Source organism: Mastomys coucha, unplaced genomic scaffold (assembly GCF_008632895.1).
Source record: "Mastomys coucha isolate ucsf_1 unplaced genomic scaffold, UCSF_Mcou_1 pScaffold12, whole genome shotgun sequence".
Lineage (NCBI taxonomy): Eukaryota > Metazoa > Chordata > Mammalia > Rodentia > Muridae > Mastomys > Mastomys coucha.
In genome coordinates, this window is record NW_022196894.1 from 10,951,886 (window position 1) to 10,977,212 (window position 25,327).

Here is a 25,327-nt window from a genome sequence, read left to right on the forward strand (position 1 = left end):
CTCCAGCTCACAGCTGTGCCGTATACCCTCAGCTCACAGCTGTGCCGTATACCCTCAGCTCACAGCTGTGCCGTATACCCTCCAGCTCACAGCTGTGCCGTATACCCTCCACCTCACAGCTGTGCTGTATACCCTCAGCTCACAGCTGTGGTGTATACCCTCCAGCTCACAGCTGTGCTGTATACCCTCCAGCTCACAGCTGTGCTGTATACCCTCCAGCTCACAGCTGTGGTGTATACCCTCCAGCTCACAGCTGTGGTGTATACTCTCCAGCTCACAGCTGTGCTGTATACCCTCCAGCTCACAGCTGTGCTGTATACCCTCCAGCTCACAGCTGGGTTGTTTCCTGACTTATCTTCAAGGATCTGCTCTTCTCTCTTCTCCTTTGCTTTTTTTTTGAAACAGATTTTTCTGGTGGGTTGGAATTCTGTGTACACCAGGTTGGCCTCAGATTCGTAACAAGGCTCCTAATTGACACTCCCATTGCACACACCCCTACCCCACCCTTACCCCCTGCCTCCCCCAGTGCTGGGATTTTAGGTGTGCTGGCTTTCCATGCTGACTTGGAGGATATTTTCATTAGATGCAGAATTCTGGCCTGACAGGCTTAGACTTTGAAGGTGATGTTGCAATCTTCTGTAATTGTTGCTTTTCTATATGTCAGAAGAGCTGTTTTCTGTCATTGCTCTCTGGTTCTCATCAGCTATGGTTTTCTGTGGTTTGGTGGACTGTGCTCCTGGCTGTGGTTTTCTGTGGTTTGGTAGACTGTGCTCCTGGCTGTGGTTTTCTGTGGTTTGGTGGACTGTGCTCCTGGCTATGGTTTGGTGGACTGTGCTCCTTGGCAGGTCTGGGCCAAGGTATGCCAAAGAGATTATACCACACAGCAAATCAATATCAAAATCAAAAGAGATTATACCACACAACAGCTGTGACTAACATTTGTCTTTCATCAAATTTCACTTTGACCACTCTTTCTCCAAATACTTTTCCATTTGTTTTGTTTGTTTGTTTGCTTGCTTGCTTGCTTGCTTTTGAGACAGGATCTCACTAAGCATCTCTGGTTGGTCTAAACTCTATGCAGGCCAGGCTCTCCTCATATTTACAAAGATTCCCCTGGTTCCTCTTTTCTTTTGAGGCACGATCTGGATTCTGTCCAGATATGAATCCTGTCATATAGGTCTCAGAGTTTCTATTCCTTCTGTTTCTCTTTCTTTCTCTCACCATGGTCTATGCATTATGTTGATATGGTTGTATGGGTACATCTGGAGGGTAGAGCTTGACTTTGGGCATCTTCCTCTGTTGCTCTTCATCATAGTTTTTGAGGCAGGATTTTTCAGTGGACCTGGAACTTGCTGTTCTGGCTAGACTGGCTGCCAGACAGCTCCTAGGTTTCTCTTTTCTCCAGCTTGCACACAGGGAAGTTTCATACATTTGCCACCATACCCAGCTTTTATGCAGGTGCTGGGGATCCAAAACCTGGGTTCTCATGTTTGCACAGCAAGCACTTTACACACTGAGCCATCTCTCCAACCCTTCATTTGTTTTTCCTTTAATCTTGTCTATTTCTATTGTTTTAATTTAAAATTCTCTAATCTGCTGTTAAGCTGGATATTGCTAAAATTCTTTCACAGGAGGAAGACTAAGCAACAGCTACCTTCCCTAAGGTCCAAACAAAAGCCAAGGCGTGATTCTTCTAAAGTTCACTTTGGGGAAACAATGAGTTCACTGGGCTCCCTTACAGAGCACAGGTGAGGGGTCACTTGCAGGGTAAAGACCACACCTGGAAAGCACACCTAGTAGGGATGAGGGCTTCCCAGCTGCAGCATAAATGAAGACTTCCTCCCCTAGACTTCTGACTGTTCTCTAGCTCTTCTTTGAGGCCATATGCAATTAAGGCAGAGTTTTGTAGTTGCATGCTTTGGGTAGTAGAGATACTCGGATGAGAGTCTTGTGACAGCCTTCCATGTTGGGCTGTAAACACTCAGCAAGCAAACCTGGGATGAAGCCAGATACGTCTGAACTGTCTGAACTCTCCAAGATTCAGTCAGTCACTAGATCAAACGAGGTTTGATTTTAAACATTGTTTTTTCAGAACTATAATTTCCATGTTGCTGCTGCTGCTGCTGCTGCTGTTTCTACTTCCTCTTCCTTCTCCTCCTCCTCTTTCCTCTTTATCTTCATCTTCCTCCTCCTCCTCTTCTCCCTCTTCCCTTCTTCCTCTTCTTCTTCCTGTTTTTCTTCTTTTTCCTCTTCCTCCTCTTCCTCCTCCTCTTCTTCTTCCACTTCTTCTTCTTCTTCTTCCTCTTCCTCTTCTCCTTCCTCTTCTTTCTTTTCTTCTTCCTCCTCCTCCTCCTCTTCTTCTGCTTCTTCCTCTTCTTCCTCCTCCTCCTCCCCCTCTGCCGCCGCCGCCGCCTCTTCTTCTTCTTCTTCTTCTTCTTCTTCTTCTTCTTCTTCTTCTTCTTCTTCTTCTTCTTCTTCTCCTTCTCCTCCTCCTCCTCCTCCTCCTTTTCCTCTTCCTCCTCTTCCTCCTCCTCCTTCTCCTCCTCTATTCCTTTTTCCTTCACTGAGCTTTCTTCCTGTCTCAGATCTTGAGCATAGTCACAGCGGCTGTTTTTAACCTTTGACCTATTTCCAGCAAAGTCATCTCAGTGTTGATCCAGTGATTGTCTTTTCTCTTTAATTCTGTCAGGTTTTCATTGTCTCATGAGTCCAGTTAGTTTGGGTTGGGTTGTGAACATTGTAGCCCTTGTGTCCCATTAGCTGTTTACCTCTGTCTCCTTTCCCAGGCAGATCACATAGCTGAACTTGTACTGCACTCAGTCTTCTGTTTGTAGCAGGCAGTTGCTGAAGTGCCTTTGGATACTTAGTCTTTCCCTGTGTACTCAGGCTCAGAGGTCAGCCAGAAATATGGGCAAGAGCTGTGCAGGTTCTGAGGCCCCTGGTGGTACTGGTTTTCTGTCACTACAGCTTTTTAAAGTAAAATTCTCTGAAGATAGAATCAGTAGCACTGCTCTCTGCTCCGAGTGCTGGGGAGTCTCTTCCTTGCCTGCGGATGACAGCCTTCATGGTCATGTTTATTTTTTATCCTGATGGTGCGAATGTAACACTGCTCCAGTTTGGTTTTCTTCCCGTAGATGCGCACTGTTTACTCAACCCTTCATTGTTTCCCCTAGTGTACTGAATTCAGTTCCATTGCACATTTTTTATTTATCCCAGCATTTATTTCTGGATTTATATTTGGTCCAGTCTATAGTTGGTAATATATGTCCTGGCTAGTTTTGTGTCAACTTGACTCAAGCCAAAGTCATCTGAGAGGAGAGAAATTCATCTGAGAAAACACCTCCATAAGATCAGGCCTGTAGGGCATTTTTTAAATTAGTGATTTATGGGGGAGGGCCCAGCCCTCTGTGGGTTGTACCATCCCTTAGCTAGTGGTCCTGGGTTCTTTAAGAAAGCAAGCTGAGCAAGCCACTAAGCAGCACTCCTTCATGGCCTCCGAATCAGCTCTTACCTCCAGATTTCTTCCCTGCTTGAGTTCTTACCCCAACTTCCTTCAGTGATGACTATGATGTGAAAATATAAGCCAAGTAAAACCTTTCCTCCCCAGGCTGCTTTTGGTCCTGGCTTTCATCCCAGTGATAGTAACTAATTAAGATAGTATGTGACATCATATTCTGAAGTGAGCCAGTGTCAGTTTCACACATACGTCTTTTATAAAAAGCAGGTCATGGGATGCAGCTATTTTCTCATCCTTCTTAGGATGTTGACCGTGACCTTGAGGTTCCTCATTCAGACTGAGCAAAATCCTTGCTGCTTCTGACAAAGCAGCAGAAGAAGCAGGCTGAGGAACAGCATCTCCTTGGCTAGATGGACTTGGGACCTTCCTAAAACATTAAAGTGTTGTCTGGCCTCAAAAAAAAAAAGCATGTCACGCGTTCAGAGGATGAAAGTATATTCTACTCACAGTGAGATTCCAGCAAGGATGTAGGTGCAGGAACAGATAAAGAATTAGGATCAATAATGCAATTCTCCACAAGAAGTTACTACATTCACACAGTTCAAAACTATGATAGGAAGGGTTAGAGGTTTTTCCCCCCAAGATTTATTCTTATTAATTTTAATTATGTGTATGTAATAAATGCACCGGGATGTAGGTACCTACAAAAGCCAGAAGTTCAGATCCCCTGGAGCTGGGGGGCCACAGAGAGATTGTGAGCTGCTTTATGTGAATGCTGAGAACCAAAGTCAGGTCTTTATAAGAACAGCAAGCACTCTCTTTTTCTGTAGTTTGGTGGACTGTGCTCTTAGGTGTGTTTTTTCATTAATTAATTAATTAATTCACTTAACATCCCAATATCAGGCCCCCTCCTCCCAGTCTCCCACTCACAAAGCTCCTCTTCTCAACCCCCATCCCTTTCTCCTCTAAAGTCCCAGGCCACCTTGGATGTCACCTACCCTGGTACATCAAGTCACTGCAGGACTAGGCGCATCCTCTCCCATGCAGCAAGCCCACTTAACCACTGAATTATTCTCACCAGCTCAAGGGGTGTTTGTTTGTTTGTTTGTTTGAATTTTTTAAAGGTTTTAAATTTTTATGTGCATTGTATTACAATGCCTACGGAGGACAGAGAGGACATTGATCCAAAACTGGAGTTAGAGACAATTGTAAATTGCCATGTGGATGCTGGGAATTGAACCTCTAGAAGAGTAGTTAGTGCTTTTTAACACTGAGATATCTCTCCAGATCCTTTTAAAAAGATTTAAATTGTGTATATAGATATTTATATATGAGTATAGGTGCCAGTGGATGCCAGAGGTGTGAATCCCCTGGAGCAGGAATTACAGGCAGCTGATATGGGTGTTGGGAACTGAATGTGGATCTTCTGAAAGAGCAGTACAGCTTGTACTCTTAACTGCTGAGGTATCTCTATCCCCAGGGGAGTTTGTTTTTTGGTTTGGCTTTATGGTTTGTTTGTTTATTGTATATGAATGTTCTCTCTATATGAACACCTGATGCCAGAAGAGGGCATCAGATCCCAGGATAGATGGTTGTGAGCCACCATGTGGCTACTGGGAATTGAACTCAAAACCTCTGGAAGAACAGACAGTGCTTAACCACTGAGCTCTCTCTCCAGCCCTGTTTGTTTGTTTTTAATGGAAATTCAAACAAATAGAAAACAGATACTGTTTATAGCACTCTGTCATGAAAGTGGGAGGGTCTCATGAGACCCCCGTTTCTCCCTAAGGATTTATGAGTAGTTGTTAATGGTTGCAGCTAGGAGCAGAGATTTTTCTTTAGTGGTGCAGCACTCTAAGATAGCCATACCCCTGGGAGCCACCCTCACTGGCTCATTGGGTCACACACACACATGCACACACACTAAAGACATGAAAACAAAAGGGGATAATGGGAGAGTGTAGGGGACAAAAAAGGGTAATGAGTGTTTATGGTAAACATGATGAAAATGATGCTCATGTATGAAAACACCATAAAGAAACCTTTATGTATAACTAATATATGCTGATAGAATAAAGTAAAAGGCATTGCTCTCCTCCACCTCTGTCCTCCATAGTGGAACACTTTGCACTCAGAGTTGTCCATCTTGCTTTTCCACTTAGCAGCGGATGCTGGAGATGCTATCTGTTGAAGGAGACAGAACATCCTTGTTCTTTTTTTTTTTCCAGACATATGTAGTTGTCTACTGAATGATTAACATTGGCTGATCCTGTGCTGGCTTACCTACCCAGGTCCCTGGGGATGTGTCTTGCTATTCTTAGTTCCTTTACTAATCAGAGTCTCTAATGAGTAACCTCCTACAATGTGTACCTGTGCAGTGGGGCCCGGTCTGAGGACATGGGCCTGTGTGACTTGGATAAGAATTGTCCATCTATTTATATTTTACTAGTTTATATTCCCAGTGGCCAATTCCCAGAGTACCAATTCCTGATTTTCCAAATAGCTTCCTTAACACAATGGACACTTAGAATTTCTGCCAGTCAAATAGAGGAGAAATGGGTTCACTTCAGTTTTGAATCCTAAATGACCTGGAGCTATGGTAATCCATTTTCTATGAGCTACATTCTCTCCCTCTCCCACTTACTCTTCCTTCTCTCCCTCTCCTATTTATTCTCCTCTCTCTCCCTCCCTCCCTACCTGCCACATCTACCTTCTAAGTATTAGAAATAAAGATGTGTTACCCCACCAGTATTTTGAAGCTGGATTTGTATGGGTTTTCATTGTTTCCTAAGAGACTTACCTGTTTGTCTATGACATGAGTAGAAAGTATTGGGAAATTCTTTTGGCTTTGTTTAGCGTGTGCTTTGCTGTGCATGGGTTATTTGACTTTTGTGTGTTCAAGACGGTCGCCGTTAGAGCTTTCTGTGTTTTGTTTGGTGGATTTTTTAGTTCAGGAGAAGGCAGGGGTTTGAGGTAGGGTTTCTATATGTGTCCAGACTAGCCTTGAACTTGCAGTCCTCATGTTTCAGTCTCCCAAGTGCTAGGATTGCAGGGATCTATCATCACACCTGGCCTGTTGTTCATTTTTGAGACCCTAGAGTGGTGTGAGTGTCACCCCTACCACTAACACCAATTGATATTTTCTTATTAAGATGGTGAAAGAATTTTTTCTTTTCCATTTTCACATATGTGCAGTGTGCATATATGTATGTTTTATTTGTGTTCATGTGCATGTGAGGCCTGAGGCTAATGTTGAGAATCCTCATTGCTCTTATGTCTTATTCATTTGAAGCGGGGTCTCTGAATCAAACCCTGCACTCACTGAAATGGCTGGTCTAGCTAGTCAGCTTGCTATGGGCTCCTTTGTCTCCACCTTCCCAGACAGAAATCACAAGCATGTCCACCTGGCATTACCTGGGTTCTCAGGATCTGAACTCTGCTCTTTGTGCTTCTAGCAGCTGCTTTAACCATCTCCCCACCCCAGTTTCATTTTCATGAGCCTCCTAAGTACAGAGCATTCATCTGCTTTTTCAGAAGCATCCACATCCCTCCATCTAGGAATACCTTGATGTTTGATCTTTTTCATTTTTGTGACAGACGACAGTGAAATACATTGGAAACCTTGGGTCCCGAATGTCAGACTCCTGAATGTTTTCTTTTGTTGTCACTAGGTAGGCACCTTAGGTGACTATCCCATTCACTTTCTCTAAAGACCCTTTGAGAACAGGTACTAACATGGTGTTAAGAGGAAATGTTGAATGAGTTAGTAAATTTAGCCTTCCCCCGAAGCTGAAGGAACAAGAACCCCAGTGAGTCTTACAGGAAAGAGCAGAGCGCTAGCTCTGGACCCCACTTCAAACATGCTTCCTTCTGCAGAAAATGCACCTGCACTGCCAGGTGTCTTCTGGGGGGCAAACTCAGGGCCATTAATTAAAAGTGCCAGCACAGACTGAGCATATCCGTATAAAGTATGTGTCGACTGTTTAGTCTACTTTATTCCTGGTCTCATATCACAGAGGTGCCCTTACTGTCCTTTGCTTTATATGTGAGAAAACGGATCCAGTGAAAGCAGCTGGGCCAGAGTTAAAACACTTAACAGATTCTTTTTATTACCATTTTTAAGTTACAGCCTGTCTCTGCTTTTACCACCATTTACTGTGTTCTAGTAAAATGCCTGCCCTGTTCACAAAGAAGTGGCTGTTGGAGGGCAGTGGCTAGGGGTTGAGTACCCAGAGCTTTTGAAACTAGTTTTTATCATCACGTGTGTACATATAGAAGAGAGAGTGGCAGAGGTCAGCATCAGGAGTCTTCCTCAACCACCCCCACAATATTTTTGTTCTGGCTGGGCGGTGGTGGTGCACACCTTTAATCCCAACACTTGGGAGGCAGAGACAGGCAGATTTCTGAGTTCGAGGCCAGCCTGGTCTACAGAGTGAGTTCCAGGACAGCCAGGGCTACACAGAGAAACCCTGTCTTAAAAAACCAAAAAAAAATTTTTTTTTGTTCTGGATAGGCTGCCTGGGTGGCCAGAAAGCCACTTAATGCTGGGATAAAAGGCTTATTCTGTGTACCCATCTTTTTATGTAGGTGTTGGGGATCTCAAGCCATGCTCAAACGCTTTAGTGACTGCAGTGTCACTTTAAAGTCACTAAGATTAATGCTGGTCTCTTGTGTGTGTGTGTGTGTGTGTGTGTGTGTCTTTGTGTCTGTGTGTGTCTGTGTCAGTGCTGGACTGTTCTGAATGGTAATTAGCATTCCTAGACAAGCTGGGGTTGATTTGTCAATGACTGGGTGGAGCCTGTGGCCCTAATGGGCAAGGCTTTAGGTCATCATAGGCTTTACTGCCATGTGGAAATTATCAGACTTGATTCTCAAGACAACCCTGTGGTGTATCTTCTTAGCCCTGATGACTCCATTTTATAGATGAGGAGCCTGAGGCCCAGGAGGCCCTGTGGTACTTAGGACCACTCAGGCACTGACAGATGCTGCCATTGCTTATTCTACCCAGAGCCACAATCATGTCCCTGGAAGACTTTGAGCAACGTTTGAATCAAGCCATTGAAAGAAACGCCTTCCTGGAGAGCGAGTTGGATGAGAAGGAGAATCTTCTAGAATCTGTGCAGAGGCTGAAGGATGAAGCCCGAGGTCAGAGGCTTTCCCTGCTTCTCCCTGCATGGTGCTTCTCCTCCCTGCATGGCGCTTCTCCATCTAAGACAACATCTGCCCTCGGCCTTGCAGAGCACTGCCTTTCCAGGGAGTCTGGAGCTATTCTGTACATGAACCGGGTTCGGGGAGGCTGAGGGGCAGCTCTGTGTAAATGATAGCTGGGGTGGGTGTTCTGGATTGTCAGCAGTTCTCGGTGATTATTGGAATGGCTGTCAGATACCTCGTGTGTGTCTGCAGGAAAAGCCTTGGGGTTCACAAATTCTGTCTTTATTCATGGGCTTTGCCACCTTAGTTCAGAATTGTTTCCTCAGAGAGCGATTCCCACATATGCCAGACAGGCTTGAGTCCTGGCAGAAGCACAAGAGTTTCTTGGGGAGAAAAATGCCATTGTATTGCTGGGCAGCTTTTGTTGTTGGGAGTTTTAGACTAATGGAACCTTCATTGGTAAGCCATCCTTGCTGCATTCTTTTTTTTTTTTTTTAAAGATTTACTTATTTATTGTTCTATGTAAGTGCACTGTAGCTGTCTTCAGACACACCAGAAGAGGGTGTCAAATCTCATTACGGATGGTTGTGAGCCACCATGTGGTTGCTGGGATTTGAACTCAGGACCTTCGGTAAAGCAGTCAGTGCTCTTACCCACTGAGCCATCTCACCGGTCCTCCTTACTGCATTCTTAAGAGATTTTGTTTCTTTAAGACAGGGTTTCTCTGTATAACTGCCCTGGTTGTCCTGGAACTTACTTTGTAGATTAGGCTGACCTTGAACTCACAAAGATCCTCCTCTATCTCCTGAGTGCTGGGATTAAAGTTGTATGACATTATGCCTGGCCCTTAATTCTTTTCAAATAAGAATTTAAATTTGATATCAAATGGTGTAGTCAGTAGATAGGGTTTAAAAAGCAGTGGTCAAGTTTAAATAGTTTTAGATTTCAGAGCATAGGAGTGCTCAGTGGGCATGGGCATGGTGATACTGTGAGACCCCCGAAGGGACCCTCACACTCAGACCACCGAGACTCAGACTTGAAGACTCGGACTTGATGCAATCAGCAAGAGGCTTTTATTCCAGCAAGCTGGGGCGAGACTCATATCCCTCGAAGGGATAGAGGAGTCTGGCCCCCGAGCAAGGTCTTAGGCAGTTTTTTATACTTGTGCAGTTGCTGGGGCAAAAGGGAAGACTGGGGTAAGGAGAAGGTACGGGGTGGTTTCTGATTGGTGCTGGCTCTGTCTCGGGTTCAGGGGCAGGTTAGCCATCTGGCAGTTATTTGTTAATTTTTTCTCAGGAAGACGTCCAGGTCATCTTGTTCCTGGGTTCTGGGACCTGGCCTCCCACTGGGTTCAGCCAATGTTCCCACAGCACAATTTGAAAACTTAAACTCACAGTACATACCTGCAAGTCCTGCATTTTGGAGGAGGATCAGTTCAAGGTCATCCTTAGCTTCATAGGAAGTTCAAGGTTATCTGGGTTTCGAAGAACACATCTTAAAACAAACAAATTACAACAACAAACCTTGGATGGAAGACATTCTCAGATGATTGATAAAGTCTATGCAAGTATTACAAAGTTTAAAGAACTTGGCACATATGGTCCAAAACATTTCAGATAAGAGCTCCTGGCCTCTTCAACCTATACCATTAGTGTTGGGTCCCATTTTGGCCCTGGTTTGGGCCTTGAGGACAAACCTGAGCCTGGCTCGAGTTTTGAAAACTGTCTCGGTCACTTCCATACTGGAGTGACTCAACACGACCTGCTTTTTATTTTATTTTTTATTTTATTTTATTTATTTATTTATTTTGGTTTTTCGAGACAGGGTTTCTCTGTGTAGCCCTGGCTGTCCTGGAACTCACTCTGTAGACCAGGCTAGCCTCGAACTCAGAAATCTGCATACACCTCCTAGCCAGTACGACCTGCTTAAGCCTGCCTTTGCCTAGCTACTGCTGACTTAGAATAACTTTGTTGGCTCTGTCAGTCACCCTACCCTTCTTCACCTTTCCCCTCCCTCTATGTCATCTCACCTCAGCAAAAAAAACCCCACTTCCTCTCTCAACCCTTTATAAACAAAAAGATTGATACAATTAAACAAGTTCCTGCTGTGACAGACTCCTGGCTTGGGGTGTTATTCTCTGGAAGGCAGGAGATCCTAGCTGGATAGACTCAGCCAGACGGGGTTCCCCCCCTCTCAGCCTGGACCTTAGTAATGAAGATACTAGCAAATCACAGGCACTTATTTTATGGAATGTTAAACAGTTATTAAAATGAGTGGGCATTGGTAGATAGGTTGTCATGGGAAAGATGGCAGACCCTTCATGGAAGGGGAGAGGATTAGTTACAGACAGGCCTGTCCACCTGCTAATGATTCCTAAAATCATTGTACAATACTCAGTAGGAGTTCCAACAGATGTGAACTGTGAGGAGGAAGTCTGGAAAGGTTAGGTGGCTATATCCACTTGGGATCCCAGTGCTTAGGAGGCTCTGAGATGATCTAGTGTTTGACTTCATCCTGGATACATAGCAAAATGGCAGTCAGTTGCTGAGCCAAGCTTGCAGCTCTGCAGAGATTTGCCCAGTTTTCTGATTTGCTTGTCCTTGTCCCTTCCATCTCTTTTCGTACTGGCCAAAGCCCAGGCATGCAGGGCTCCCTTTCTCTCTCTCTGGAGCCCAGGCATGCAGGGCTCCCTTTCTCTCTCTCTGGAGCCCAGGCATGCAGGGCTCCCTTACCCTCTCTCGAGCCCAGGCATGCAGGGCTCCCTTACTCACTCTCTGGAGCCCAGGCATGCAGGGCTCCCTTACCCTCTCTCGAGCCCAGGCATGCAGGGCTCCCTTTCTCTCTCTCTGGAGCCCAGGCATGCAGGTCTTTCTTACTCTCTCTCTGGATCCCAGGCATGCAGGTCTCCCTTTCTCTCTCTGGATCCCAGGCATGCAGGTCTCCCTTTCTCTCTCTCTGGATCCCAGGCATGCAGGGCTCCCTTTCTCTCTCTCTGGAGCCCAGGCATGCAGGTCTTTCTTACTCTCTCTCTGGATCCCAGGCATGCAGGGCTCCCTTTCTCTCTCTCTGGAGCCCAGGCATGCAGGGCTCCCTTTCTCTCTCTCTGGAGCCCAGGCATGCAAGGCTCCCTTACCCTCTCTGGAGCCCAGGCATGCAGGGCTCCCTTTCTCTCTCTCTGGAGCCTAGGCATGCAGGGCTCCCTTACCCTCTCTCTCTGGAGCCTAGGCATGCAGGGCTCCCTTACCCTCTCTCGAGCCCAGGCATGCAGGGCTCCCTTTCTCTCTCTCTGGAGCCCAGGCATGCAGGGCTCCCTTACCCTCTCTCTGGAGCCCAGGCATGCAGGGCTCCCTTACTCTCTCTCTGGAGCCCTCCACAATTCCCTTGCACTGGCCTAACTCAAAAGCTGTGGCTTTCTCTCTTCCTTTTCTCCTAACTCTGTCTGGTAGCTGCTGAGATTTCAAGCCTGCCTGCTTGTGGTGTTTCCCTTAAACTTTAATAAAATTGACCTCAAGCTTCACAAGGAAAACAACAAACAACAACAGACACAGCAAAAAAAGACAAAAAAACAAAACTTGGTTATGCGTTCCAGATAGAAGAGAACTGTGGGGAAGCAAGTTTTCACTATGGTTCTGTCCATACCACAGTGTTGCAATCTTTTTTAAAAATTTATTAACAAATATGTTAAAGTTTTTAAGTTCTTTTTATGCAGAAGAGTGTTTTTTGGCATAACTATTAAGAGAGAACATGGGTGTCCCTCCATTCAGAGTTTCCAGATTGATATATAGGTTGTACACTCCTATTTTGGCTGCATCCTCACCCAGAAGCAAGGACTTACATTCTGGATCCTTTCCCTGTACAGATCTGCGGCAGGAATTGGCTGTGCAGCAGAAGCAAGACAAGCCCCGGACACCCATGCCAGGCTCAGGGCAAGCCAAAAGGACAGACATGGCTGTGCAGGCTACAGGCTCTGTACCATCTACTCCAGTAGCTCACCGAGGACCTAGCTCTGCTTTGAACACACCAGGAATGTTCAGACGTGGTGAGGAGGTGGGGCAGAGGGAAGTTTTTCTTTGATTTAAAGAGTTTGTCCTTATGCCAGGTGTGGTGGTATAATTAACCCCCACACTCAAGAGGCAGAAACAGGTAGAGCCCAGTGAATTCAAGGCCAGCCTGGTCTACAAAGTGAGTTCCAGGACATCCAGGGCTATGTAGAAAGACCATGCCTAAGAAGGGAGAAGAGGAAAGAAGGAAAGAAAGAAGGAAGTTAAAAAGAGAGAGAAATAAACAAATAGTTTGCCCTGGTGAGAACCTAGTGTGGGTCCTAGGTGAAGTGTCTTGGGTGTGGCTCAGTTAGAGAGTAGTGTGGGAATACTCAGTAGAGATTGCTCTGTTGAGATTTATAATAGGAGAGTCTTGAATGAGGCAAGACATAACAAATCCTGTGATAAAGAACAGACACTGTCTAGAAGGGCAGCAACCTCTGCCACAGAAGACATGGGTCCATTCCAGGTACCCCTAGTGGCCAGAAATCTGAAGGTCTAAATGTTACACACTGCCACAGGCTGGCCCAGTCGATGGTCCCTCAACACTCGGGAGAAATCAGGGTCCTGGTAATCAGGTGGGCAAAGAGTTGGTGAATGACACACAGACGTGGACTCAAGGGAGTGTTGAATCTTAGTGTAATTTCTCAAAGTAGGCATCTGACTTTTATGGTCCTTACAAAAGAAAAAGAAAAGTCATGGGCGCACAATGGTCAAGGTATACCGAGGTCATCTGAAACACAATGGTTCTATAGAAAAGTATATACATGGAAATTGACAGGAACTAAGCAATGGTTGCTACTGAAAGAAAGTCAGTTTTATCTAAGGTCAGCTTAATCTTAGAAACCAGGTTTAAATGGTTTCCATTCTAGTCTAGTCTAGTCCTGTCCTTAGTAAATGCCCAACAGTGCTAATCCTCTGGGCTAGCAGAGATATGCCCCAGGGGTCCCATTCTTGCTAACCTTACTAAGAATAATACAATAATCTAGTTCCTTTGAGTGGCTCAGCTGCAATTCTAATGTGGTCTGCCATACATGACTGAAATGAGGATTCTAGTTGAACTTGCCCTGGGATAATTAACTCTTATTCAGTAAACTTCAATGCCTGACCTCCTTCACTATCTCCCTAACAATGCTGGAGGCAATTAGTCTGAATGAGTAACATTCTTTATGAAATTCCAAGCCGAAGTTTGGCTCAGCATAGACTAGGATGTTGGAACGTTGGTCAGAAAACAATGTCCAATTTAGTTTAGCTATTAGCAAATCATTCCTTGGAGGCACCTCTATACCTAATACAGAAAGAAAGCATGCAAGACCCTCCATCGACTATCACAAGGACAAACCTGGACCACTTCCGAATTAGGAATGCTAAAGGGCTCCAGGAGACCAGCTTCTTTGAAGCTTTTTGCCTCGTAGACTGCTCTCATGAAGACTCGACTGGAGTGGGTGTGGCAACACAGAAGATGTCAAAAGCATCATGGATTGGGCATGGTGGTACATATCTGTAATCCCAGTGTTCTGGAAGCTGAGGTTGTAATTAAGAGTTCAAGGCTAGTCTCTTGAACTGTGTCTTAGTTAGGATTTTCCTGCAGTGAACAGATACCATAACAAGGCAACTCTTATAAAGGATAACATTTAATTGGGGCTGGCTTACAGGTTCAGAGGTTCAGTCCATTATCATCAAGGTGTGAGCATGGCAGCATGTAGGTAGGCATGGTGCAGGAGGAGTTGAGAGTTCTACATCTTTGACTGAAGGCAGCTAGCAGAACACTGGCTTCCAGGCTGCTAGGATGAAGGTCTTAAAGCCCACACCCACAGTGACACACCTACTCCAACAGGGCTACACCTTCTAATAGTGCCACTCTCTAGACCAAGCATATAAAACCATCATAAACTGGTCTACTTAGTGAGAGCCTGTCTCATAAATAAGTAAATATTTATGAGAAGGGGGAGCTGTCCAACAATAGGTCTCTCTGGAAATGTGCCCAGTGTAATTGGTATGGTTAAAACTGAGATATTTGAGTTCTGCCCCCAGCCTCTTGACTGATTCAGTCAGGCCACCAAAGGCAAATAGACAGTTATTGAATGCTCATTGTATGCTAGACAGTCTTTGTAACACTTCATATTAGGACCTCACAGAGCTATCTTCACAAGCCTACCCTGCAGGTTGTAGTCCCATCTTTCAGGTGTGTTCACCAGTGTCCCTAAAGTCACCTAGCAGATAAGTGGGAGAGTTGAGGTTCTCAGCCAGACAGGCTGGTTCCAGGGCATAAACCTCAGCTCACACTGTGAACCTTGGTGATTAAGACTGTTGTGGTTTCTGGTTCCAGTCCAGAGCAGTTCCCTGTGTTTTGAGATTCATATGACTCACCTGGTGTCTTACTTACTGTTCTATTGCTGTAAAAAGACAATATGACCAAGCAGCTCTTACAAAAGAAAGCACTTGATTGGAGACTTTAGTCCATTATCATCATGACAGAGAACCTGGCAGCGGTGGCAGGCATGCTGCTCAAGAAGTAGCTAGGAGCTACATCCTGATCCACAAGTAAAGACAGATACTGGGCCTAGCATGGGCTTTTAGAATCTCAAAGCCAACCCCCAGTGACACACTTCCATCAAGGCTATACCTACTCCAGTAAACCCACACCTCCTAGTCCTTATAATCCTTTCAAACAATTCCACTCTCAGGTGACAAACATTCAAAAATATGAGCCTATTGGAGCCATTCATATTCAAGCTACCACATCTTAGGCTTAGATGAGTTAGTGGCTCAGGCTCAGCTCATCTTAGTGAGGCCTATAGTTGTGCCAGCTGTGTTGTGGGGGTGGTTGTCATGGTCTATGTGTGTAAATTAGGTTTGGCAGTGAGTACCTTTTACCTAGAGTCATCACTGGCTATGAGACATGCTGTTTTTCATGTGGATTGCTTAGCTGGCTGTGGTGATACCATACTATAATCCTAATACCCAGCAAAAAGACTGCCAGTGTAAGCACAGCAGACTTAAGAGGGACCCTGTCTCTCCCTCCCCAAAATGTGGCACTGTTTTTCACAATATGCATTTATCCAGATCACTGCTTATGTTAACAAGGTGTATGGAATTCTTAGATGTACCTTGGCTTGGTTTAAAAAGATTAACCTGTTTTTTAAAAAATAGATGTTTAATATAATCTTACCAAGGATTCAAAAGATAGACTGTCTGATAGTTTCTTGGTGTGTTGTCCAATTAACTCCTTAATGAAATAAGATGGTGATCAGAATCAAAGGGAAGGTGTCATCCCCCACCCACAGTTTGAGTGTCCTGCTTCTTGCACCTTCAGGTCTGGACAGCTCCAGTAGTGGGACCCCACTCACACCTGCAGCCCGGATATCAGCCCTAAACATCGTTGGGGACCTTCTTCGCAAAGTTGGGGTAAGTCTGGGTCTTTGTAGAATTTTTTTGTCTGAAGGTTTATCTAGACATGGTCCTTCTCTTCACTTTCATAGAGACCTCCTAAATTTTAAATGTGACTGGTCCATCTATGCCTCTGAGCATCTTTAGCTCATTAGATGGAAATTTTGCTAGAGGCCATATGTTCAGAATCCAGATCCCCTTTTCCTTTTCAGGTATCTTTCATTTTTCCTCCAAGTAATTTTGGATAATAAGGTGGTATCTATGTCTGTACCCATCTTTCTTTCAGGATTGGGCCTTATCCTGTAGACCAGGCCTCCCTTACCTGGGCAGCAGCCCTCCTGCCTCATCATAGTTTCCCAGATTCTCAGATGACAGTTATAGATTACAATGCCCTAGTTGTTATTTCTTAATTGGAAAAAATCCCAGGGCCATTTAAAAATGAGTTAGTCCTCTCCTTCCTATCTGTCTCTCTCTGTGTCTCTGTGTCTGTGTCTGTCTGTCTGTCTGTCTGTCTGTCTCTCTCTCTCTCTCTCTCTCTCTCTCTCTCTCTCTCTCTCGTTGAACCTCTGAAGAACAGAGAGCAAAGGCCTTAACTTTTCTGTGTTGCATTAATTACCAGAGGGGTCCACAGGATTCAATGCAACAACAGAATTCTTTCTATTTGCACTTTCATTTTTAGAAATGAAAGGCCATTTACTATCAGGCCAGCCTGTCCTGATGTGGAAAGAGCACACACACACACACACACACACACAGGGTCTGCCTGCATGCACAGGTCTGTAAGTCTGTGGATATTTATGTTTATTTACTCCAAGTCCAAGGCCTTGTTTGAACCTTGCTTCATGTTTAATAAGGGACACAGAGGGAACAGTTCCAGAGTTGTTACCGTTAGTATTTGCTGAGGGTAGTTCTTGTGTTTTTGTTGTTTGTTTGATACAGGGTCTTGCTATGTAGCCTAGGCTGGTCTGGAATGTACAGTTATTCTCCGTCCTTGGTCCTTTGAGTGCTGGGATTACAGATTTGTGCCACTTGGTAGAGTTAATTTTCTGGGACTCTTCTGGATATTTTAGAGTGCGACTGGGGACCTCTTAGAATTTTTGGAACCACAATTTAGATTGTTTTTTCTGTTGTGGCCCCCATGCTCTATTTGGGTTTGTTGTTTTGAAAGACCCCCAGAACTGGAGAGATCCTTACTCAAATCTCGGAATGATGCGACCACCCAATAACTCACGAGAGACCAAACTTGCTGCAATCACATGAAGTTTATTTGAGATAGGCCGGTACTGGGGTCAATCTCATGACCATGCTGGCCAGAGGAGTTCGACCCCAAACACAAGAAGTGAGGGGTATTTAAAGGGAAAAATCACAAACTGGGGGTGGGGAGAGGGTTGCCAAGGAAACATAAAAACAGTGGAAAATTTCAGAGGGACCCAACCCAAGGTATTCAGTTATGGAGGGGAACATATTCCTTCTAGGAATGTAATCTTTATCTATCAGTCGGCAGGGTGGAGAGCCTCGTAAACCAGTAGACCTTTATTCCTAGTTCCGCCCTCATTGTGGATCAGTCTGGAGGGCCAGGTATCAGGAACCAGAGCCCTGAGGCTCTGAGTTAGCCAAGTTCCTGGAACTGGCTACTCCACATTTTTGGCTTGTTACAGAGGTTTTCTATGCCCCCTTTTAGGTAAAGGTTAAACATTATACATACATTTCTATTAAATGCCCTCATTTTAAATTCTAAGATTCTCCAGCCTCTCAGTTTGTTTTGTTGTTTGGTGGTGGTAGTTTTTTGTTTGCTGTTGTTTTTGTTTCTTTAAGACAATTTCTCTCTGTGTAACCCTGGCTTTCCTGGAGCTCTCAGAGCTCACTATATTAACCAGACTGGCCTTGGACTCTCAAAGCTCTTCTTGCTTCTACCTCCTGAGTGCTGAGATCAAAGGTGTATGCCACCATACACAGTGGCTCTCATACTTTTGTGTTCCTGGATTTTTTTCCCCCTTTTGAGGGGTGGGGAAGGGTATGATAGGCACAGGGTCACATAGCCCAGGCTCAAATAGTCTCAAATTTGCTATGTAGCTGAAGACAACTTTTAACTTCTGGCCCTCCTATCTCTACCTCCCAAGTATTGGGGTTACAGGTATGCCGTACCTAGTTTATGTGCCACTGGGGACCAAACTCTGGACTTCATGCACACTTGGCAAATGCCCTCCAAGCTGTTTCTCTAGCCTTTTGTCTATAACTTGACTGATGAAAGTCAATTTCTTTTCAGGCCCTGGAGTCCAAACTAGCATCATGCAGGAACTTCATGTATGATCAGTCCCCAAGCCGGACAAGTGGGCCAGCCTCAGGTCGAGGAACCAAAAACAGAGATGGTGTTGACAGAAGGCCAGGCAGCACCAGTGTGGGCGATAAAGGGTCAGTGCCTTTGATACTCTCTGTCAGGACATACCAGGCTGCTCTAGATCGGACAGTAGCCCCAGCCTGACCTAGTCTCTTGTTTTAAGGCTGTAGTATTATTTCAGCAAACCTTAGCCTCTACTTCCTTTTCATGAGACAGAGACACTCCCTCTGTAGCTCAGGCTGGCCTTGAATAAGCCTCTCGCTTGAGGGCAAATTAGATGATATTTGAATTTGGGCAGGAAGATAAGTAGAGAGCTGTGTATATAATGTGATTTGCACTATGAGGAGGCCCTGTTCAAATCCCTTGTTTGGGAGTTGCACTTCCCCAAGAACAATTTGTGAGTTGGGGTAAACTAGGTACTTGGATCTGTGGAGGCCCAAGGTCAGCTTTAAGTGGTGCTCCTCAAGTGTCCGCAGTCTCGCTGGCATGGGACTCACCAAGTATGCTACTAAGCCCCAGGGATCCACTTGCCTCTGCGTCCCTTCAGTGCTGCAATCAAAAGCCATGTCTGGCTCTTTACATGGGTTTTGGGGATCAAACTCAGGTCCTGATGCTGTGAGGCAACTACTTTTGCCAACTGAGCTATCTCCAAGCCGTTAGTTTTAAATCTGTGCACCCTTCAAGGATCAGTCTGGCCAGACCAGATTCTCAAAAACAGAGGCCTGCAGCTGCCTCTGAATTTATGAGTTCACTGAAAGGAGTCTGTGTTGCCCTGGGCTGTGTCAGTGTGATAATCTTGAAGCAAATGCAGGAGGAAAATGGATTGATCCATGGTTCACACTTAGCTTCTGGACCTTTAAACATAGATCTTTAGATGTATCTATTTATTTTTGAGGCCAGGGCTCACTGTTGTAGCCCTGGGGGGCTTGAGGAACCTGGGGTATACTTCCTGTCTTTGCCCCTGTATGCTGGATTAAAGGCATACATACTACCATGCCCAGTCAAAATTTTTATTTAAAATAAATTTTTTCAATTGTATTTATTGAGTGTGTGTACACAGGTGCACAAGTGTGTTTCCCATAGTGCACCTGTGAAGGTCAAGAGGACAATTTGCAAAAGTCAGTTCTTTCCTTCTACTATGTGGATTCTGGGATTGCTAGTCTAAGCAACAACCATCTTTTCAGCCTAAAAAAAGATTTTTTTTTCTTTTTAAATTCAAGGGCCGGTGCCGGGCAGGGTGCCTCACACCTTTAATCCCAGCACTTGGGAGGCAGAGGCAGGCAGATTTCTGAGTTTGAGGCCAGCCAGGTCTCCAGAGTTCTAGGACAGCCAGAGCTACATAGAGAAACCCTATCTCAAAAAAACCACAAACACACATACACACAAAATTCAAGAAGCTGGGAATGTTGCCTAGTAGCAAGTCCCTGCTTTCAACTCTCAGCACTCCCCAAACCAAATGAAGCGACCAAAAGGTAGATGCTTTTGTAGGGTCTTCTGAGATTGGAAGCTTTTTCTGTAGCCTTGAGAATCAGGAAACCAGATGGCCAGTGTTGTTTTCTTCATTTCACAGGAGAGAAAATTGAGACCCTATGAGACTTGTTCCTGCTCTTGACATTCACTCTTAGAACCTTGGGGGCCCTGTGCTAGCCACTGGGATACTGCTGTCTCATCTGTTAAATATGGTTTGCTCTGTCTGAAGGTCAGGAAAACGCTTGGAGTTTGGGAAGCCAGCCTCAGAGCCAGCGTCACCAGCGCTACCATCCACCCAGGGCGTGGTCAAGCTTTTGCTTTAGGACCAGTGGAGACTGCACCCTCACCTGCCTTCCCTACTTTAGAGGCATTTTTTAGTCACTTTATTTTCAAGGTAGTTTGAGAAGTAAGAGTCACCATCACCAGCATTCACTTTGTGCTGTGCAACTTAAGCTTACTGAGGCTGGTGGTGGTGGACTTGGCATCATCCCTATCATGTGGCCCAGTCCCTAGCAGTGTATGTCATTAAAATGAGCTCCCCCCGGCTCATTGGCTACTTTTAGTGGCCTCCAGAGGTGTTTTGAATCTGTACAATCTTCAGAGCAGAACTAAAGCCCAGCTCAGGAGCTCTCTGCAGCCTGCTTCCAGCTGACGCTATCTTCTGGGACATTCTCCTGGTGCATTTACAGCATGATTAAATTGTGTCTAGGACTGGGAGATTACAGAGGCAAAAGGCTTTTCCTAAACTATGGTCATGTACCTTTGACACTTCAACACTGTCTGCCTCTTGGGTCAGTGGGAGACTATCCTCTATAGATGAACACTGACTCCTGTCTTCCTTGAGTCCCCTGCCCTGATGTTGGGGTGGCATGTGCATCAAGACCCTGGACAACTTGTATTGCACTGGCCTTTGTTACACCATCCATAAGAACAGAGCCTCATCCAGCCAGCAGGGCTTCATCCAGACACCGTAGAGCAACCAGGGTGACTAAAGCATGAGATGGAGATCACCGCATCGGGATGTGGAAAGATCAGCACAGGCTCTGCAATGCCAACTCATCTCTCATCTCTGAGGTGTAGCACTGCCTCACGCTTCAGTCCACAATGAGAAGAGCACCCTAATAATAGCAGAATATTGGTACCCTTCACTGGCTACTAACTTATTTTCTAATTGATGGTTAAACTGGTCTAGAGTCAGACCTAGAGCTTTCTGTGTGCTACTGACATTCACAAGGTGGTTTTAAGCTGCTTGGCTATTTGTTCTCCTTAGACCTAATAACCTGGGAAAAGATGGAAATAAAATAAAATCAAAAGAAATGCCCTAGACACAATTTAATCATGCTGTAAATGCACCGAATGTTCCAGAAGATAGCTTCAACTGGAAGCAGGCTGCAGAGAGCTCCTGAGCTGGGCTTTAGTTCTGCTCTGAAGATTGTACAGATTCAAAACACCTCTGGAGGCCTTTAAAACTCTAGGTAGCCAATGACATTAAAATTTATTTATAAGAAATAAAATCAAAAGAAATGCCTGCTCAATAGATGTATGTGTCCTAAGTTTGTTTTTTGTTTAACCACATAATAAAATAATAGAACAACAAAAAAAGTGTTTTTGTGTGTGGTATATGTAGTTGTTTGTATGGATTTGGAGAAACATGTATGCATATATGGGAATCAGAGGTCAACATCTGGTATCTCTCTCAGTTGTATGTGTAGGTAAATAAGTGCACATGTGTACACAGAGGTTGATGTTTAGCGTCTCCCCCCTTTATTCCATTCGTTTACATATCAAATATGAAACTTTCCCATTACCCGTCCACAAGCCCCCACCCCATGCCCCCCACCTCCTCCCTCCCCTATGAGGAGCCCCCACCCCACGCCCCTCACCTCCTCCCTCCCCTATGAGGAGCCCCCACCCCACGCCCCCCACCTCCTCCCTCCCCCTTGCCTTTCTGAGGATGCTGTCTCTTACTTCTAGCCACCCTAGTTTTAAGCCTGCATCCACCCATTAGGTTAGGCTAGATAACAAGCTCCAAGAATCCTCATTGTCTTTGTCTTCCAGGATGGGGTTACAGAAGTGTGCAGTCATGCCTAGCTTTTGTGTGGGTTCTGTGGACCTGAACTGAGAGCCTCATACTTGAGCAAAGCAAGCACCTTACTTGAATCTGATTTTTAAAAATCTCTATTGAAGCCAGGCGGTGGTGGTGCACACCTTTAATCCCAGCACTTGGGAGGCAGACGCAGGTAGATTTCTGAGTTCAAGGCCAGCCTGGTCTACAGAGTGAGTTCCAGGACAGCCAAAGCTATAAAGAGAAACCCTGTCTTGAAAAACCAAAAAAAAAAAAAAAAAAAAATCTATTGAAGTGAGCTCTTCAGCAGTAATGCTGGAGAAATGTTTGTCTATCATTTCAGCTATAGCTGTGTTCGGCAGTGGGATTGGCTTGTCAGTATTTCATTATTTCCTATCTTTTTTTTTTTGCTCTGTCGAGTTGGGCTTTAGGAAAGTTCATGGCTAGAACCTCTGCATGTCTTCCTTAAGCATTACAGTTGGAGAGTTAAAGGACCCCAGCCTGCTCCTGGAGGCTCTTCATGTAAGAACACTTTCTTAAGTGGTCACTGGGGGAGGCTGAGATGGCCTTGAAGTTATGGTCAGCCCTGCCTCAGCCTTCCAAGCCTGAGGATTATAGGCATGGGCTACTATGCCTTAAGTGGTTTTTGCTTTTTTTTTTGTTTTTGTTTTTTGTTTTTGTTTTTTTTTTAATTTATTATAAATGAGTACACTGTAGCTGTCTTCAGACACACCAGAAGAGGGTGTCAGATTTCATTATGGATGGTTGTGAGCCACCATGTGGTTGCTGGGATTTGAACTCACGACCTTCAGAAGAGCAGTCGGTGCTCTTACCCACTGAGCCATCTCACCAGCCTTGCTTTTTTTTTGTTTTGTTTTGTTTTTAACAGTTTTGCACATTTTGTTTGAAGATGAATGTGTTATAGAGCAGATGTGGTCTGCAAATGTAAAATATTTAAGTCTGTTATTTGTGCATGAGAGAGTATATGCTACAACACTCATGTAGTAGTCATGTAGTTAGTCATAACTAACTTCATGTGAGTTCCAAGGATCAAACTCAGGCCATCAGGCCTGCACTGTTGGTAGTGATCAGCAGTCCTAAATACTACATTTCTGGCTTTTATAGAGGCGTTCTGCTAGACCCCTTCTGCTAGGCAAAAATACTGTATTGCAATTTAAACAGATCAAAGAAACTTTGTTCTTAAAATATTGGTTGAATGTGCTGCCCTCGAAAGGCTTGGGTCTAGAAGTACCTAGGACTTTGTGTTTTGGGGATGTTGTTGTGATCTTTGTGCAGCTTGGAGACAGGTCCCAGTTGTAAACACAGAATTCATTTAGGCTTCATGTACACTTACTTGTAGTGGGATCACCGAGAGGATTAAATGAGATTGCCCCAGACAACAGCTGGACAGAAGAGCCAACTCCATTCTCGTGATTTACAACCTTTTATTAGTGAAAGTGTCCATGAGTGCAAATAAGAGTGTGATCACTCTGCTCTGCCCTGGGAGCAGTGTTTCTTTTTTAATTCAGGTGACTAAAAAAGTCACTTGGTCTTGGTGAACTGTGTGTCTGAGGTGTGGCAGGCAGGAAAGGGAAGGGAATTTTCAAACTGGCTTTCCTCCCAAACTGGAAGGTCAGGCACAGGTCAGGGAATGGTTGGGAGTGGATTGGGGGCTGTGGCACCCATTCACGTAACTTCCTCTTTTCATGTAAACAAAGTTGCTGGTGACTGTGGCTCCTGATCTTCATCTCTCTTTTGGATTTTCTGATAGCCCATTTAAAAACTTGAATTCACACCCTTTGTGCAGGGTTGTGGTTGACTCCTGGTGAGGGGTGGCATGATGTCTGTGACTTGAGAAGGAATGGAGACAAATGCTAAGCAGTCTGCTGGGCTCTGCTGTTATTTAGTGTTTTGGTTTCCCTGACATGGTGTCCAATCCTGAATTTATTCACTGGCTTTGGTTCCATTGAAGTCTGAGTCCCGAGCGTCCATTTCTTCTTCAGAACCATCTGTGTTTTCAATAACTCTACGACCCCCAGCCCTTCTGGAAGGAACAAATGAAGCCTCATTTCCTCTCCTATGGGTTTGAAACAGAAAATATACTTGTCTTTAGTAAGGAAATTTCCCAGTGATTGAAAGAGGTTTTTATCAAGGTCAAGATCAAACATACACTCAACATGAATGAGTCACAAACAAATTCAGAGTGAGTCCAGCTAGTCTTAAAAGTCTGGGTAGTTCTATTTATTCAATTGGCATGGGATTATTGGTTTTAAAATATTAAAATAGGATTCTGGTCTGCCTTGGTTTGGGAAGAGAAAAAGGCCAGTACCGGCATAGGGTAGCACACAGGCTTGGTGTCATCAGGTGGAAGGTCGCGTGCACTCCTGGTGCTGTTTTATCTGTAATTTCTTTCCATGGGAATAAAAAGGGCATGATTTAGGGTTTCAAAGTGCAGAGGAATCGTTTCTCAAAGGACAAGCCTTAGCTGAAGGGTGGACACAGCATCCTCTGCTGGTGTGGAACTTCCTGCTCTGAGATTCCCCCACAGTGGAGAAATGGTGTCTAACTTGAATGTATTTTCTTCATTATGGTCACATGATGTAGAACACAAAGTAGATGTTCCAATGAATAGTTGAAAAATTGTTTATCTGAATGACAATTTTGTTCTAGTGGGCAGGACAGCCCTGAATCTTCACTACTCTTGTCTTCAGCCTCTGAATGCCCCACTCTGGCTATGCAAATCCACCTGATTTTACTGGAAGGACTAGATATGTAGAGTGCAGCCTTGGGTGAGAGAGGAAAGTGGACAAAAACTGGGAAAGGTCAGTTTATTTGCAGCTAGCTTTTGCTATTTCATGGAAGGTTATGTGGATTTTCAGTGACCTAACACATGATCTTGTTGGGTCAGCACAGCCCTGTTTGACCTGAATTTGAATATAGGTGGTAACACATTTTAGTACAGTTAAGAAAACCAACATTGGGTAACAAAAGCAACTTGCTGGCCATATGGAGGCTGGAAGTAGAAGCCATGAGGTTGTGCCTACCCACTGACCCATTCTTTATCCCAAAGGAACACGTTAGACAGGTAATACACAGCAGGTAGCAGGTAAGGGAACTCCCTTTGTAAACATTTGGGGGTTTTCTCAAGATGTAGCAATCAAGAATAAATACTTCAAGTTGTAGCCACTCCCAAAATAAGACTCTGGGGCCAGCTTCAGAGGGCCAATTCAGAAGGGCTTCTTCCCTTGAGAGGGTGAAGGGACCTGGACTGTGGTATAGAGGGATGACAGTCAGTGCCCCTCTCCTCATGGCTACACTTTGGCTTCTGAACCCAATGGGTGGTGTCCTGGGGTTAGAAAGAGTGTCTAAATCTACATCAAGGCTCTAGATACTTTGTGCCTTTTGAAACAGTCTCT

The 25,327-nt window shown here is 44.8% G+C and overlaps 2 protein-coding genes across 9 annotated transcripts in view; one reads left to right on the top strand and one right to left on the bottom strand.

The window, feature by feature from the left end:
• The window catches only part of Nde1 (nudE neurodevelopment protein 1), a 39,188-nt gene extending 18,017 nt beyond the window's left edge, over positions 1–21,171 (top strand). For 3 of the 5 annotated variants that reach the window (XM_031363141.1, XM_031363142.1, XM_031363146.1), the window contains 5 exons: positions 8,466–8,602; positions 12,468–12,647; positions 15,965–16,056; positions 18,305–18,450; positions 20,076–21,171. In XM_031363141.1, the coding sequence (XP_031219001.1) occupies positions 8,466–8,602; positions 12,468–12,647; positions 15,965–16,056; positions 18,305–18,450; positions 20,076–20,169 (649 nt within the window). In that variant the 3' untranslated portion in view covers positions 20,170–21,171. Of the gene's footprint in view, positions 1–8,465; positions 8,603–12,467; positions 12,648–15,964; positions 16,057–18,304; positions 18,451–19,946 lie in introns of all 5 variants that reach the window. The other 2 variants (XM_031363145.1, XM_031363143.1) reach the window with 2 other exon arrangements.
• A 2,168-nt stretch (positions 21,172–23,339) lies between these two features.
• Myh11 (myosin heavy chain 11) overlaps positions 23,340–25,327 on the bottom strand; it is a 108,079-nt gene continuing 106,091 nt past the window's right edge. For all 4 annotated transcript variants that reach the window (XM_031363148.1, XM_031363150.1, XM_031363147.1 and 1 more), the window contains one exon: positions 23,340–23,988. In XM_031363148.1, the coding sequence (XP_031219008.1) occupies positions 23,856–23,988 (133 nt within the window). In that variant the 3' untranslated portion in view covers positions 23,340–23,855. The remainder of the gene's footprint in view (positions 23,989–25,327) is intronic.